This window comes from Danio rerio, chromosome 3, assembly GCF_049306965.1.
Source record: "Danio rerio strain Tuebingen ecotype United States chromosome 3, GRCz12tu, whole genome shotgun sequence".
Classification (NCBI taxonomy): domain Eukaryota; kingdom Metazoa; phylum Chordata; class Actinopteri; order Cypriniformes; family Danionidae; genus Danio; species Danio rerio.
Genome location: NC_133178.1, coordinates 74,053 through 90,538, shown reverse-complemented (window position 1 = coordinate 90,538; position 16,486 = coordinate 74,053). Strand labels below are relative to the sequence as shown.

Genomic DNA, 16,486 nt, shown 5'->3' with positions numbered 1-16,486 from the left:
TATAATAATGATAATAATGATTTTAAAGTGTTGAACTGAGAACATTTATCAGTCAAAAGTGCACCCTTTCGCTTAACAGTTAACGGTCAATGTGAGCATGCCTGCACTGATCACATGATGTACTGGAGCGTTCAGGACAGAGGGATGTTCTGCTCTCAGCACACTGCAGCTGTTTCTGTGGCCTGTGAGAACTTGTACTTTTCCAGCAGTGGACACTGAGCTGATGATTGACTATAAAGCTTGGCATGCTGTCCCGGGAGAGAGCCCTGAGCTCAGAAGATCCTGGAGTCTGGGGCTCCCTCCCGTTTGCAGGGCGCCAGGGGAGTTTGAGCTCGGGTAGATCTCGATGAACTCCCTGTGGCTTATTTCCAGCTAAAGTATGGATATGGATGACTGAGGAGAGGGGAACTCGCTAAGAGCTGATATGGTATCCATATGGACATGGTGTTATTTGGACAGTGGAAGGAAAAACACACACGAGCACGGGGAGAACAAGCAAAACTCCACACAGAAATGGCATCTGGTTTAGTAGAGACTCTAACCATACACATTCTTGCTGTGAGGCAACAGTGCTAACCACTGGGCTGATAGGTCGCCCATCTGGAAAGGAGGGGAGGTAGGGCTGGGTTCTGATTGGATCATGAGCTGATTCTGGAACAGCTGAGAACAGTCATGAGCACGTGATCTTGGAAATTAGTTTAGAAATCAACTCAGACTAGTGTTTTAAAGCTGTATTTGTCTTTGACTGGAGTAGGATTGGCCTGAAGTGTTTACATCATCTCCATTACTGAGCAGACAATAAACACACACAGTGATGCAACAGAACCAGAACATGGAGCCCGAGAACCACATCAGCGCCGCAGCAGAGAGAGAAGAGTGCTCCGCGGGTGAACAGTCTCTTCACTGCTGCTGGAGTTTACAGAGTTTATCAGCACATGCCTGTCGAGCCAGCGATGAAGAGCAGGAGAGCTGCTGTGAACGCCTCATTATTCATGCAGACGTGCCGGAGCCTCAGCTGCAGTGTGGAACTTGATGATGCAGAAATAACATGTGGAGAGTTTGGAGAACTCATATAAACACTCCTTAATTTATTCATGTGATGTTAGCAGTTTATGCACTATACACCTCGTCACACACACGTGTGCACTGCAGTCACTGTAGCCTGACATGATGGTACACCGCACACTACTGTGGAAGAACTAATGCTGAGGTCTGAGTATCTTCTGCACCAAGACCTGCGCTATCTTCACCACATGCCGTGTCCTGCAGCACGATGGAGACCGCTATAATATTTATACAAGATGGTCAGAATGATGTTTATGCATGATGTCTTGCACTATATGTTGCATTTTAATAGTTTAAGCTCATTTGTTCGACTATATATTAGTGGATATTAGTACCCTTCACTGTAGTAAGTCCCCATCCCCAGCAGTGATGAAGGTTAGTACACAGTCAGAGCCATACATGTACAGCTATATATATATATATATATTTGACTTATTTGACAGTGAGTTACTGTCTGGCAACCCAGAGTTATTAAGGAAACGTTACAAGCTGAAGTCAGAATTATTACACCACCTGAAAACTGATCTCTAATAACTGATTTATTTCCTCTTCTTCATGATGACAGTGAATAATATTAGACTAGATATTCTTCAAGACACTTCTATACAGCTTACAGTGACATGTAAAGGCTTCACTAGGGTAATTAGGGAAACTAGGCAGGTTAGGGTAATTAGGCAGGTTATTGTAAGAAAGAGGCCACACTAAATCTTGGGGTGGCACACAAAAAATACTGTATTCAGTGTTATATATTTCCAGCTATAGTGTTTATATATATATTTATAGTCCTCGAGTATCAGTCCTGGACTATATATATATATATGTATGTATATATGTGTGTGTCCGCGTGTTTGTGTATATATAATGTATGTTATATTTTTGTTTCTGGTAAATGAAATAATGTAGTTTTAATTCATTTAATTAATTACTCTAGAAAGATTGAAATTTATTCCTTGAAATCAGCAAGTACATGTGCAAACCAAATAAAAATCCACATTTAGTTTAAAACACCTTTCATTTTTATATTGACCCCACACTGGCCATCCTCGCTGCTCTGTCCATATCGAGAGTTCTACACTGTGCTCTCCTCTCCTGTTTGAGCACTGCTTATCCAGATTTACTGATCCTGAAAAGCTCCTATCCGGATCAGATTGATCCAGTTTAATGTTGTTTTGAAAAACTGGCTCCAAAAGTAAGCTGGATTACGCGATCCCGGACCACAACAACAGGATTACTAAATCCGGATTAAACCTTTTAAAAACCGAGCCCTTACAATGATTTAAGTGTATATTTTATTGTTTTTGGTCTTTAATTTTTAAAGTTGCTTACACAAATAAGAGGAACTAAATGGAGATGAATATCGCCTGTGTGTCCCGCTGGAGAAACAGCGACTCTACTCATCATGAGCGCATTATGATGAGCTGTTGTTTACTCGCGCTTCAGCAGATGAGCAGACCTTTACTGTTACTCCAGCACAGTTACAGGACTCCAGCAGCAGATGTTATTCCCGCAGCTGCTGCTGCTGCGTCTGCTCTACAGATGAAGATGCTGTCAACATTCACAAATGCAGGATCAGCTCAAACTCCAGCGGCGTGTCCTGCTGACGACGCGCTCTCCGTCACTTCCGGTGTTTGAGCACGTGTGTTACGCTCGGCAACATGGCGGAGCAGCGACAAGCGGCGGAGGAGAAGAACACAAACACACACACACCGGCGGACATGGAGGAGACAAACACACACACACCGGCGGACACGGAGGAGACAAACACAAACACACACACCGAGGAGACACTCATCGAGGAGACGGAGACAACCGGGGAGATACACACGAGCTTCAAAGAACTGGTGAGACACACACACACACCAGATACATTAATAGAGATGTACAAGCAAACACACACACACACACACACACACACACACACACACTCACACGTGAGTTTTAGTTTTAGAGAGCATCTGTGTCTGATTTACGTGTGTGTACTTCTCCATCTGGTGTGTGTGTGTGTGTGTCTGTCTGTCTGTCTGTTGGGTGTGTGTGTGTGTGTGTTTGTTTATGTATCTGATGTGTGTGTGTGTGTGTGTGTGTGTGTGTAGGGTGTCACTGAGGTCCTCTGTGAAGCTTGTGATCAGCTTGGATGGAAGAAACCGACCAAGATCCAGATCGAGGCCATTCCTGTTGCTCTGCAAGGTGAACACACACACACACACACACACACACACACACACACACACACACACACACACACACACACACACACACTCACTCTCTCTCTCTCTCTCTCTCTCTCTCTCTCTCTCTCTCTCTCTCTCTCTCTCTCTCTCTCTCACACACACACACACACACACACCGCTGGTTTCTGACTGTTTCAGCAGTTGATCATGGTGAATTGAGCTCTGGACAGTGGATGCTCAGAGTGAGATGTAGACGTGTGTGTTCACACACTCTGCTGTACAGCTGCAGCGCACTGTCAGAATGCAGCAGTTCTGCTGGTGATGATGATGATGATGATGATGATGACCCAGGCCTTGTACAGCTCCGTCTGCTCTCCTTCTTTCAGTGTTGAGCTCTACATAGTGTTGAATCCGGTCCTCATGGAGCATTATGTCCTGCACATGACCACACACACACACACACACACACACACACACAACACTGCAGACACACAGAGACTTGCAGACCTTTACCTTCTGTCCTGTAAAGCTCGTGGAGTGTCAGTGAGATGTTGTGTGTTTGGGCTGATGCTCGGCCATTTCCATCTCTAATATCTATTGTGAGGGTGCTGTCACTAATGGAGCTGTCAGATGACGTGTGTGTGTGTGTGTGTGTGTGTGTGTGTGTGTGTGTTTGTTTGTCTTTCTCTCTGTATAATGTGTGTGTGTCTCTCTCTATGGTGTGTGTGTGTGTGTGTGTGTGTGTGTGTGTGTGTGTGTGTGTGTGTGTGTGTGTGTGTGTGTGTGTAGGGCGTGATGTGATCGGTCTGGCAGAGACGGGTTCGGGTAAGACGGGAGCATTCGCAGTGCCGGTGCTGCAGAGTCTGCTGGCGTGTGCGCAGCGTCTACACACACTCGTGCTGACGCCCACACGAGAGCTCGCCTTCCAGATCGCAGAGCAGTTCGACGCACTAGGGTCCAGCATCGGCGTCAAGACCGGTAACACACACACACACACACACACACACACACACACACACACACACACACACCTGCCCCTCATCATACACTCACACACACATAATGACACTATAGCCTGCGCCGCTGCAAACACGTGTGTGTGTGTGTGTGTGTGTGTGTGTGTGTGTGTGTGTGTGTGTGTGTGTGTGTGTGTGTTTCAGCGGTGATCGTGGGAGGGATTGACATGATGTCTCAGGCTCTGGTTCTGGCCAAGAAGCCTCACGTGGTCATAGGTAAGACACACACACACACACACACACACACACACACACACACAGGAGCATTGTGTTGTTTAATCAGAGGAGTTGTAGGTAATCAGTGCACGTGTGTGTGTGTGTGTGTGTGTGTGTGTGTGTGTGTGTGTGTGTGTGTGTGTGTGTGTGTCAGCGACTCCGGGCCGGCTGATCGATCACCTGGAGAACACCAAAGGCTTCAACCTACGAGCGCTGAAATACCTGGTGATGGACGAGGCCGACCGCATACTCAACATGGACTTTGAGTCAGAGGTATACACACACACACACACACACACACACACACACACACACACACACACACACACACACACACACACACTCCAGATGCAGCTCAAATGCTGCTTCACTCTTCATCACAGGTGTTTGCTAAATTCTGATTATGACACTTTTAAAAATCTGTGTGTGTGTGTGTGTGTGTGTGTGTGTGTGTGTGTGTGTGTGTGTGTGTGTTTTAGGTGGACAAAATACTGAAGGTGATCCCGCGTGACAGACGCACATTCCTGTTCTCAGCCACCATGACAAAGAAGGTATGATGTGTGTGTGTGTGTGTGTGTGTGTGTGTGTGTGTGTGATAAATAAACTTACTTTATTAGGTACACCTGTCCAACCGCTCATTACTACAAATGTCTAATCAGCCAATCACAGGGCAGCAGCTCATGCATTTCAGCATGTAGACATGGTCAGAGGATCTGCTGCAGGTCAGAGCGAGCATCAGAATGGGGAAGACAGGGCAGTTAAGGGAAAAGTTTGTTCTGAGTATTTCAGAAACTGCTTATCTACTTCCAGCAGGATAACGCAGCATGTCATAAAGCTCAATCATCTCAGACTGGTGTCTTGAACATGACGATGAGTTCACTGTACTCAAATGGCCTCCACAGTCACCAGAGCTCAATCCAATAGAGCAGCTTTGGGATGTGGTGGAACGGGAGATTGGCATCATGGATGTGCAGCCGACAAATCTGCAGCAACTGTGTGATGCTATCATGACAACATGGAGCAAAATCTCTGAGGAATATTTCCAGCAGCTTGATGAATCTCTGCCACGAAGGATTAAAGCAGATCTGAAGGTGAAAGAGGTCCGACCCGGTACTAGTGAGGTGTACCTAATAAAGTGGCCGCTGAGTGTAAATAACACACCATGGGTGTGTAATAAATGTATGATTCATGTAGTGTGTGTGTGATAAATATTTAACACATGTAGTGTGTGTGTGTGTGTGTGTGTTTAGGTGCAGAAGCTCCAGCGTGCAGCTCTGCAGGACCCAGTGAAATGCTCCGTCTCCAGCAAATACGCCACAGTGGACAAACTGCAGCAGTTCTACATCTTCATCCCCTCCAAATATAAGGTCCGTCTGTCTCTCTCTCTGCGCACAGGACGTGTGTGTGTGTGTGTGTGTGTATCCTCTCCTCTCCTCCAGTACTCAGTGTGTGTGTGTCTGTGTGTGCAGGACTGTTATCTGGTCTCCATCCTGAACGAGCTGGCGGGAAACTCCTTCATGGTGTTCTGCGGCACCTGCAACAACACCCAGCGTGTGGCGCTGCTGCTGCGCAACCTGGGCATCACCGCCATCCCTCTGCACGGCCAGATGAGCCAGGTACACCAGCACACCTGTGGAGGCATCACCGCTGACCTGTGCATGTGTGTGCGTTCAGCTGATCTGTGTGTGTGTGTGTGTGTGTGTGTGTGTGTGTGTGTGTGTGTGTGTGTGTGTGTGTGTGTGTGTGTGTGTGTGTGTGTGTGCGCGTGCAGAACAAGCGTCTCGGTGCCCTCAACAAGTTTAAGTCGAAGTCCCGCTCGGTGCTGCTGGCAACGGATGTTGCGTCACGAGGACTCGACATCCCACACGTGGACTGCGTCATCAACTTCGACATTCCCACACACTCCAAGGTACAGCTCATATAACCGCTGGTGTCACGTCTGTGTGCTGTTATAACTGCTGGAGTCACGTCTGTGTGCTGTTATAACTGCTGGTGTCACGTCTGTGTGCTGTTATAACCGCTGGAGTCATGTCTGTGTGCTGTTATAACTGCTGGAGTCATGTCTGTGTGCTGTTATAACCGCTGGTGTCACGTCTGTGTGCTGTTATAACTGCTGGAGTCATGTCTGTGTGCTGTTATAACTGCTGGAGTCATGTCTGTGTGCTGTTATAACCACTGGAGTCGCGTCTGTGTGCTGTTATAACCGCTGGAGTCGCGTCTGTGTGCTGTTATAACTGCTGGAGTCGCGTCTGTGTGCTGTTATAACCACTGGAGTCGCGTCTGTGTGCTGTTATAACTGCTGGAGTCGCGTCTGTGTGCTGTTATAACTGCTGGAGTCATGTCTGTGTGCTGTTATAACTGCTGGAGTCATGTCTGTGTGCTGTTATAACCACTGGAGTCGCGTCTGTGTGCTGTTATAACCACTGGAGTCGCGTCTGTGTGCTGTTATAACTGCTGGAGTCGCGTCTGTGTGCTGTTATAACTGCTGGAGTCATGTCTGTGTGCTGTTATAACCGCTGGAGTCGCGTCTGTGTGCTGTTATAACCACTGGAGTCACGTCTGTGTGCTGTTATAACTGCTGGAGTCGCGTCTGTGTGCTGTTATAACTGCTGGAGTCATGTCTGTGTGCTGTTATAACTGCTGGAGTCGCGTCTGTGTGCTGTTATAACTGCTGGTGTCACGTCTGTGTGCTGTTATAACTGCTGAAGTCGCGTCTGTGTGCTGTTATAACTGCTGGAGTCGCGTCTGTGTGCTGTTATAACTGCTGGAGTCGCGTCTGTGTGCTGTTATAACCACTGGAGTCGCGTCTGTGTGCTGTTATAACTGCTGGTGTCACGTCTGTGTGCTGTTATAACTGCTGAAGTCGCGTCTGTGTGCTGTTATAACTGCTGGAGTGGCGTCTGTATGCTGTTATAACTGCTGGAGTCGCGTCTGTGTGCTGTTATAACTGCTGGAGTCGCGTCTGTGTGCTGTTATAACTGCTGGAGTCGCGTCTGTGTGCTGTTATAACTGCTGGAGTCGCGTCTGTATGCTGTTATAACTGCTGAAGTCGCGTCTGTGTGCTGTTATAACTGCTGGAGTCGCGTCTGTGTGCTGTTATAACTGCTGGAGTCGCGTCTGTGTGCTGTTATAACTGCTGGAGTCGCGTCTGTGTGCTGTTATAACTGCTGGAGTCGCGTCTGTGTGCTGTTATAACTGCTGGAGTGGCGTCTGTGTGCTGTTATAACTGCTGAAGTCGCGTCTGTGTGCTGTTATAACTGCTGGAGTGGCGTCTGTATGCTGTTATAACTGCTGGAGTCATGTCTGTATGCTGTTATAACTGCTGGAGTCGCGTCTGTGTGCTGTTATAACTGCTGGAGTCATGTCTGTGTGCTGTTATAACTGCTGGAGTCGCGTCTGTGTGCTGTTATAACTGCTGGAGTCATGTCTGTGTGCTGTTATAACTGCTGGAGTCGCGTCTGTGTGCTGTTATAACTGCTGGAGTCGCGTCTGTGTGCTGTTATAACTGCTGGAGTCATGTCTGTGTGCTGTTATAACTGCTGGAGTCGCGTCTGTGTGCTGTTATAACTGCTGGAGTCGCGTCTGTGTGCTGTTATAACTGCTGGAGTCGCGTCTGTGTGCTGTTATAACTGCTGGAGTCATGTGTGTGTGCTGTTATAACTGCTGGAGTCGTGTGTGTGTGCTGTTATAACTGCTGGAGTCATGTGTGTGTGCTGTTATAACTGCTGGAGTCATGTGTGTGTGCTGTTATAACTGCTGGAGTGGCGTCTGTGTGCTGTTATAACTGCTGGAGTCATGTGTGTGTGCTGTTATAACTGCTGGAGTCGCGTCTGTGTGCTGTTATAACTGCTGGAGTCGCGTCTGTGTGCTGTTATAACTGCTGGAGTCGCGTCTGTGTGCTGTTATAACTGCTGGAGTCGCGTCTGTGTGCTGTTATAACTGCTGGAGTGGCGTCTGTGTGCTGTTATAACTGCTGGAGTCGCGTCTGTGTGCTGTTATAACTGCTGGAGTCGCGTCTGTGTGCTGTTATAACTGCTGGAGTCATGTCTGTGTGCTGTTATAACTGCTGGAGTCATGTCTGTGTGCTGTTATAACTGCTGGAGTGGCGTCTGTGTGCTGTTATAACTGCTGGAGTCATGTCTGTGTGCTGTTATAACTGCTGGAGTCATGTCTGTGTGCTGTTATAACCGCTGGAGTCGCGTCTGTGTGCTGTTATAACTGCTGGAGTGGCGTCTGTGTGCTGTTATAACTGCTGGAGTGGCGTCTGTGTGCTGTTATAACTGCTGGAGTCGCGTCTGTGTGCTGTTATAACTGCTGGAGTCGCGTCTGTGTGCTGTTATAACTGCTGGAGTCATGTCTGTGTGCTGTTATAACTGCTGGAGTCATGTCTGTGTGCTGTTATAACTGCTGGAGTCATGTCTGTGTGCTGTTATAACTGCTGGAGTGGCGTCTGTGTGCTGTTATAACTGCTGGAGTGGCGTCTGTGTGCTGTTATAACTGCTGGAGTCATGTCTGTGTGCTGTTATAACTGCTGGAGTGGCGTCTGTGTGCTGTTATAACTGCTGGAGTCATGTCTGTGTGCTGTTATAACTGCTGGAGTGGCGTCTGTGTGCTGTTATAACTGCTGGAGTCATGTCTGTGTGCTGTTATAACTGCTGGAATCATGTCTGTGTGCTGTTATAACTGCTGGAGTCATGTCTGTGTGCTGTTATAACTGCTGGAGTCACGTCTGTGTGCTGTTATAACTGCTGGAGTCACGTCTGTGTGCTGTTATAACTGCTGGAGTCATGTCTGTGTGCTGTTATAACTGCTGGAATCATGTCTGTGTGCTGTTATAACTGCTGGAGTCATGTCTGTGTGCTGTTATAACTGCTGGAGTGGCGTCTGTGTGCTGTTATAACTGCTGGAGTCATGTCTGTGTGCTGTTATAACCGCTGGAGTCGCGTCTGTGTGCTGTTATAACTGCTGGAGTGGCGTCTGTGTGCTGTTATAACTGCTGGAGTGGCGTCTGTGTGCTGTTATAACTGCTGGAGTGGCGTCTGTGTGCTGTTATAACTGCTGGAGTGGCGTCTGTGTGCTGTTATAACTGCTGGAGTCGCGTCTGTGTGCTGTTATAACTGCTGGAGTCGCGTCTGTGTGCTGTTATAACTGCTGGAGTCGCGTCTGTGTGCTGTTATAACTGCTGGAGTGGCGTCTGTGTGCTGTTATAACTGCTGGAGTGGCGTCTGTGTGCTGTTATAACTGCTGGAGTCGCGTCTGTGTGCTGTTATAACTGCTGGAGTCATGTCTGTGTGCTGTTATAACTGCTGGAGTCGCGTCTGTGTGCTGTTATAACTGCTGGAGTCATGTCTGTGTGCTGTTATAACCGCTGGTGTCACGTCTGTGTGCTGTTATAACTGCTGGAGTCATGTCTGTGTGCTGTTATAACTGCTGGAGTCGCGTCTGTGTGCTGTTATAACTGCTGGAGTCGCGTCTGTGTGCTGTTATAACCGCTGGAGTCGCGTCTGTGTGCTGTTATAACTGCTGGAGTGGCGTCTGTGTGCTGTTATAACTGCTGGAGTCGCGTCTGTGTGCTGTTATAACCACTGGAGTCGCGTCTGTGTGCTGTTATAACTGCTGGAGTCGCGTCTGTGTGCTGTTATAACTGCTGGAGTCATGTCTGTGTGCTGTTATAACTGCTGGAGTCATGTCTGTGTGCTGTTATAACTGCTGGAGTCATGTCTGTGTGCTGTTATAACTGCTGGAGTCATGTCTGTGTGCTGTTATAACTGCTGGAGTCATGTCTGTGTGCTGTTATAACTGCTGGAGTCATGTCTGTGTGCTGTTATAACCACTGGAGTCGCGTCTGTGTGCTGTTATAACCACTGGAGTCGCGTCTGTGTGCTGTTATAACTGCTGGTGTCACGTCTGTGTGCTGTTATAACTGCTGAAGTCGCGTCTGTGTGCTGTTATAACTGCTGGAGTCGCGTCTGTGTGCTGTTATAACTGCTGGAGTCGCGTCTGTGTGCTGTTATAACCACTGGAGTCGCGTCTGTGTGCTGTTATAACTGCTGGTGTCACGTCTGTGTGCTGTTATAACTGCTGAAGTCGCGTCTGTGTGCTGTTATAACTGCTGGAGTGGCGTCTGTATGCTGTTATAACTGCTGGAGTCGCGTCTGTGTGCTGTTATAACTGCTGGAGTCGCGTCTGTGTGCTGTTATAACTGCTGGAGTCGCGTCTGTGTGCTGTTATAACTGCTGGAGTCGCGTCTGTATGCTGTTATAACTGCTGAAGTCGCGTCTGTGTGCTGTTATAACTGCTGGAGTCGCGTCTGTGTGCTGTTATAACTGCTGGAGTCGCGTCTGTGTGCTGTTATAACTGCTGGAGTCGCGTCTGTATGCTGTTATAACTGCTGAAGTCGCGTCTGTGTGCTGTTATAACTGCTGGAGTGGCGTCTGTATGCTGTTATAACTGCTGGAGTCATGTCTGTATGCTGTTATAACTGCTGGAGTCGCGTCTGTGTGCTGTTATAACTGCTGGAGTCATGTCTGTGTGCTGTTATAACTGCTGGAGTCGCGTCTGTGTGCTGTTATAACTGCTGGAGTCATGTCTGTGTGCTGTTATAACTGCTGGAGTCGCGTCTGTGTGCTGTTATAACTGCTGGAGTCGCGTCTGTGTGCTGTTATAACTGCTGGAGTCATGTCTGTGTGCTGTTATAACTGCTGGAGTCGCGTCTGTGTGCTGTTATAACTGCTGGAGTCGCGTCTGTGTGCTGTTATAACTGCTGGAGTCGCGTCTGTGTGCTGTTATAACTGCTGGAGTCATGTGTGTGTGCTGTTATAACTGCTGGAGTCGTGTGTGTGTGCTGTTATAACTGCTGGAGTCATGTGTGTGTGCTGTTATAACTGCTGGAGTCATGTGTGTGTGCTGTTATAACTGCTGGAGTGGCGTCTGTGTGCTGTTATAACTGCTGGAGTCATGTGTGTGTGCTGTTATAACTGCTGGAGTCGCGTCTGTGTGCTGTTATAACTGCTGGAGTCGCGTCTGTGTGCTGTTATAACTGCTGGAGTCGCGTCTGTGTGCTGTTATAACTGCTGGAGTCGCGTCTGTGTGCTGTTATAACTGCTGGAGTGGCGTCTGTGTGCTGTTATAACTGCTGGAGTGGCGTCTGTGTGCTGTTATAACTGCTGGAGTCGCGTCTGTGTGCTGTTATAACTGCTGGAGTCGCGTCTGTGTGCTGTTATAACTGCTGGAGTCATGTCTGTGTGCTGTTATAACTGCTGGAGTCATGTCTGTGTGCTGTTATAACTGCTGGAGTCATGTCTGTGTGCTGTTATAACTGCTGGAGTGGCGTCTGTGTGCTGTTATAACTGCTGGAGTCATGTCTGTGTGCTGTTATAACTGCTGGAGTCATGTCTGTGTGCTGTTATAACCGCTGGAGTCGCGTCTGTGTGCTGTTATAACTGCTGGAGTGGCGTCTGTGTGCTGTTATAACTGCTGGAGTGGCGTCTGTGTGCTGTTATAACTGCTGGAGTCGCGTCTGTGTGCTGTTATAACTGCTGGAGTCGCGTCTGTGTGCTGTTATAACTGCTGGAGTCATGTCTGTGTGCTGTTATAACTGCTGGAGTCATGTCTGTGTGCTGTTATAACTGCTGGAGTCATGTCTGTGTGCTGTTATAACTGCTGGAGTGGCGTCTGTGTGCTGTTATAACTGCTGGAGTGGCGTCTGTGTGCTGTTATAACTGCTGGAGTCATGTCTGTGTGCTGTTATAACTGCTGGAGTGGCGTCTGTGTGCTGTTATAACTGCTGGAGTCATGTCTGTGTGCTGTTATAACTGCTGGAGTCATGTCTGTGTGCTGTTATAACTGCTGGAGTCATGTCTGTGTGCTGTTATAACTGCTGGAGTCATGTCTGTGTGCTGTTATAACTGCTGGAGTCATGTCTGTGTGCTGTTATAACTGCTGGAGTGGCGTCTGTGTGCTGTTATAACCGCTGGAGTCGCGTCTGTGTGCTGTTATAACTGCTGGAGTGGCGTCTGTGTGCTGTTATAACTGCTGGAGTGGCGTCTGTGTGCTGTTATAACTGCTGGAGTGGCGTCTGTGTGCTGTTATAACTGCTGGAGTCGCGTCTGTGTGCTGTTATAACTGCTGGAGTCGCGTCTGTGTGCTGTTATAACTGCTGGAGTCGCGTCTGTGTGCTGTTATAACTGCTGGAGTGGCGTCTGTGTGCTGTTATAACTGCTGGAGTCATGTCTGTGTGCTGTTATAACTGCTGGAGTCATGTCTGTGTGCTGTTATAACTGCTGGAGTCATGTCTGTGTGCTGTTATAACTGCTGGAGTCATGTCTGTGTGCTGTTATAACTGCTGGAGTGGCGTCTGTGTGCTGTTATAACTGCTGGAGTGGCGTCTGTGTGCTGTTATAACTGCTGGAGTGGCGTCTGTGTGCTGTTATAACTGCTGGAGTGGCGTCTGTGTGCTGTTATAACTGCTGGAGTCATGTCTGTGTGCTGTTATAACTGCTGGAGTCATGTCTGTGTGCTGTTATAACTGCTGGAGTCGCGTCTGTGTGCTGTTATAACTGCTGGAGTGGCGTCTGTGTGCTGTTATAACTGCTGGAGTCATGTCTGTGTGCTGTTATAACTGCTGGAGTGGCGTCTGTGTGCTGTTATAACTGCTGGAGTCATGTCTGTGTGCTGTTATAACTGCTGGAGTGGCGTCTGTGTGCTGTTATAACTGCTGGAGTCGCGTCTGTGTGCTGTTATAACTGCTGGAGTGGCGTCTGTGTGCTGTTATAACTGCTGGAGTCGCGTCTGTGTGCTGTTATAACTGCTGGAGTGGCGTCTGTGTGCTGTTATAACTGCTGGAGTCTGTTCTCTGCAGGATTATATCCACCGTGTGGGCCGCACCGCCAGAGCAGGGAGGTCTGGGAAGTCCATCACGTTCGTCACACAGTCAGTGTCTCTGTGTTTATTCTCTGATGTCGCCCCCTTGTGGAGCAGCACAGACTGGAATATTTCTCCACCTGTTTGTGTTGATCCCCATCTCAGAGCTGCTGTGCGTGTGTGTGTGTGTGCGTGCGTGCGTGCGTGCGTGCGTGCGTGTGTGTGTGTGCGTGCGTGTATGTGTGTGTGCAGGTATGATGTGGAGCTCTTCCAGCGGATTGAAGCGCTGATTGGCAAGAAACTTCCTGCTTTCCCGACACAGGAAGAGGAAGTGATGATGCTGGTGGAGCGAGTGAGCGAAGCGCAGCGGTTCGCACGGATAGTACGTACACAACCTGTGTGTGTTGTGCTGGTGTGTGTGTGTTCTGCTCATTCATGTTGTGCTGATGTGCGTGTGTGTGTGTGTGTGTGTGTGTTTGTGTTCAGGAAATGAAGGAGAGCTCTGAGAAGAGGAAGCGGCCGAGTGCAGCACAGGAAGTGGATGAAGACGGTGAGCAGTCGAGTGGCGTGAGGAAGAAGGTGAAGGGTGGAGGGTTTAGACGGCCCTCCAGACGTGGACGCTGACCTCTGAGCCCCCTCTGATGACCTCTGACCCCCCCCTCTGATGACCTCTGACCCTCCTCTTCTCATTGTAATAAAGTGCTGCTGTTTTCCTTACGCTGTTTCCTCTGTGTGTGTGTGTGTGTGTGTGTGTGTGTGTGTGTGTGTGTGTGTGTGTGTGTGTACTGTAGAGACTCTCTGTGGTCATGTGTTCAGCCCAGATCTCTATCATTACTCGGTATCAGAGTTATAGAGCAGCTATATAGAGTATATAGAGTTATAGAGCAGCTATATAGAGTATATAGAGTTATAGAGCAGCTATATAGAGTATATAGAGTTATCGGTTGGTGAGGTGTTCCTCAATAGTGTAGACTGTAGAGCCGCTGCTTCAGCTGTGTGTTTATAGGGAAATAACAGCACATCTTCAGTCTGGATCAGCCAATCAGAGTCCAGCATGATCCGTCTCTGGTCTGTAGTTGAGGAGAGCTTCAGTCGGACACCGGCAGAGTTCAGCTGTAGCTTCTGCTTTCATTTCAACCTGTCCGTCAGCCTCCTGCCTCAACACTGATTGGTCCTCTTCACCGGTGAGGGCGGGACTCAAAGGTTCACTGGGTTTGTATGAGTTTGGACTAAACCATTGTGATAGGGGTGCACAGAGCAGAGCTGCAGTACTCATTTCCTCATCCCGAGTGTGTCTGTGCTCTTCTTTAAATCTGACACACACCTGATGGAGACAGCAGCAGTGCCAGAACAGGGGTCTATTCCTGCCGGGTTCTGTGGGCCCCTGGCCAGTGGAGGCCCCTGTGATCATCAGCAGTGATCTGACTGAAACACCGTGGCGGCTGCAGCTCCCGACACTAGCCTACAGCAGAGTCCTGTTATTCTACAGTCGTCTGGTTTCCCAGCATGCCCAGTGTGTGAAGAGGAGCTCCTGAAGTGTAAACCCAGACTGAGATGTGTGTGACGCTACAGTAAACTCTGGTAGAGGGCATTTATAGACCTGATCTGAGTTAAAGCTCAGTCAGTGAGTACTGTACCTGTCAGAACTCCATCATCAGTCAGTCGTGATGCGGATTGAGGAGCTTTATCTGTGGTAATCCTCCTTATATAATGAGAGTTTCTGTAGATGACTGGAGTCGGTGATGAGGGAATGGGTTACCCGGCAGAGAGGGTGATGTGAGGGGGATGACCCAGCTCCTGCAGCGCTGAGCTCTATATCTACAGTTATCAACAGGACTGAATGCTTTAAGTCATCATCATTTGTGTTGTGCGTCTCGTCATGTTGAGTTATTAATCATGATTCAGACTTGTTCATCTGCTCTTTTAGATTGAGTCGCTCATGATCGGGTCATTAAAGGCTGCTCTGTTCTCTGTAGTTTTATCAGAGCTGTATTGCCGGTCTGTACTCGAGGATGCTGTTTGTATGTTTGTGATTTATTCCCTCACTATGATCAGCCTCTCTGCATGTGTCTCCTGTCTGTATATTAAAGCATTACCTCCAGATGCACACTGAACTGTTCTTATTAGCATATTACTGTGCGTGATGACGTCATGGCGGAATCGCAGCTCAAAACTCATCATGATGCAGTGTACAATATAATGAATGTTTTCTCAGATTGACTGGCCGTCTCAGCTCAAACATCATCTGAAACATGTCCATTTATATTTGTATGAAATTTTAGCGGACTATTTGTAAGAGTAAGACAAACACTTTTCTAAAATGTGTTTATTTGTATATAACTTATATAACTTGTGAAATGAACACGCTTGTGAAAGTGACGACAGTGCTGCACTATTGCAATGTGTTGCTTCCTAAATGACCAACAATTATACAGGTTAACAAATATCAGTAAACGAACAGTTATGAAAGCAATCTGAGCTAGTGATTCACTCCACTCTCGGAAATCAAGGCTTGGAGCTGTCTCTGGGCCAGTACCTGTGTAAAAGGTTCATATTTGTACATAAAGGGTCATAATGGCACCTCAAAGGTACTTTTTAATTACATCCGGGCACTGATATGCACTTTTGAGGTGCCACTGAGGACTTTTGGGTACAAACCTGAATCTTTTATAACGGTACAGCCCCAGTGACTGCTCCTGTGCCTTTATTTCTGAGAGTGCACCGAGTGAAGCTGCAGCCGCTGCTCTGAGAGACACTTTTAAAAAATTGCTAAAAGTGGCCAAATGAATGTTAAAAACTGCTAAATCTGTTGCTAGCTGCTGTTTGATAAAAATAAGTGGCTAAATCTAGCAAACAATTGCTTTGTTAGCAACATTGGTTGTACGAGCCGCGCGTTCTTGTCTTTGTAGCGAGCGAGCGCGCCCCCGAGGAGGCTCTGTTTGCGCGTGCTCGCTGTTCCGCTCTCAGCGCTTCAGTCCGGCTGGTTTCTGTTTCGGTTTGCGGGACCGGAACTGCATGTCGCTACTCTGCGTGCACGGTAAGTGTTTATAAGTCACACACGATCTGTTATTTTGACAGTATACATCATCATATACTCGAGAACTGTGTGTGGGCACTCTTTAAAGAAACGGTTCTATATAGAACCAAAAATGGTTC

The 16,486-nt window shown here is 48.0% G+C and overlaps 2 protein-coding genes across 15 annotated transcripts in view; both read left to right on the top strand.

Annotated features, from left to right (window-relative positions):
* The first annotated feature begins 2,695 nt into the window (after window positions 1-2,695).
* ddx47 (DEAD (Asp-Glu-Ala-Asp) box polypeptide 47) lies at window positions 2,696-14,047 on the top strand. The gene is given in 12 exon segments (NM_001020686.1): window positions 2,696-2,906; window positions 3,159-3,252; window positions 4,026-4,214; window positions 4,397-4,468; window positions 4,623-4,741; window positions 4,948-5,019; window positions 5,719-5,835; window positions 5,938-6,084; window positions 6,240-6,377; window positions 13,329-13,399; window positions 13,583-13,712; window positions 13,817-14,047. Coding segments are annotated over 12 exon segments (1,473 nt in total). The 5' UTR covers window positions 2,696-2,720; the 3' UTR covers window positions 13,955-14,047.
* A 2,188-nt stretch (window positions 14,048-16,235) lies between these two features.
* LOC110438926 (protein NLRC3) overlaps window positions 16,236-16,486 on the top strand; it is a 33,121-nt gene continuing 32,870 nt past the window's right edge. For 7 of the 14 annotated variants that reach the window (XM_073943668.1, XM_073943676.1, XM_073943671.1 and 4 more), the window contains exon 1: window positions 16,304-16,367. The gene's annotated coding sequence lies outside the window, so the exon portion shown is untranslated. Of the gene's footprint in view, window positions 16,368-16,486 lie in introns of all 14 variants that reach the window. The other 7 variants (XM_073943672.1, XM_073943675.1, XM_068218404.2 and 4 more) reach the window with 6 other exon arrangements.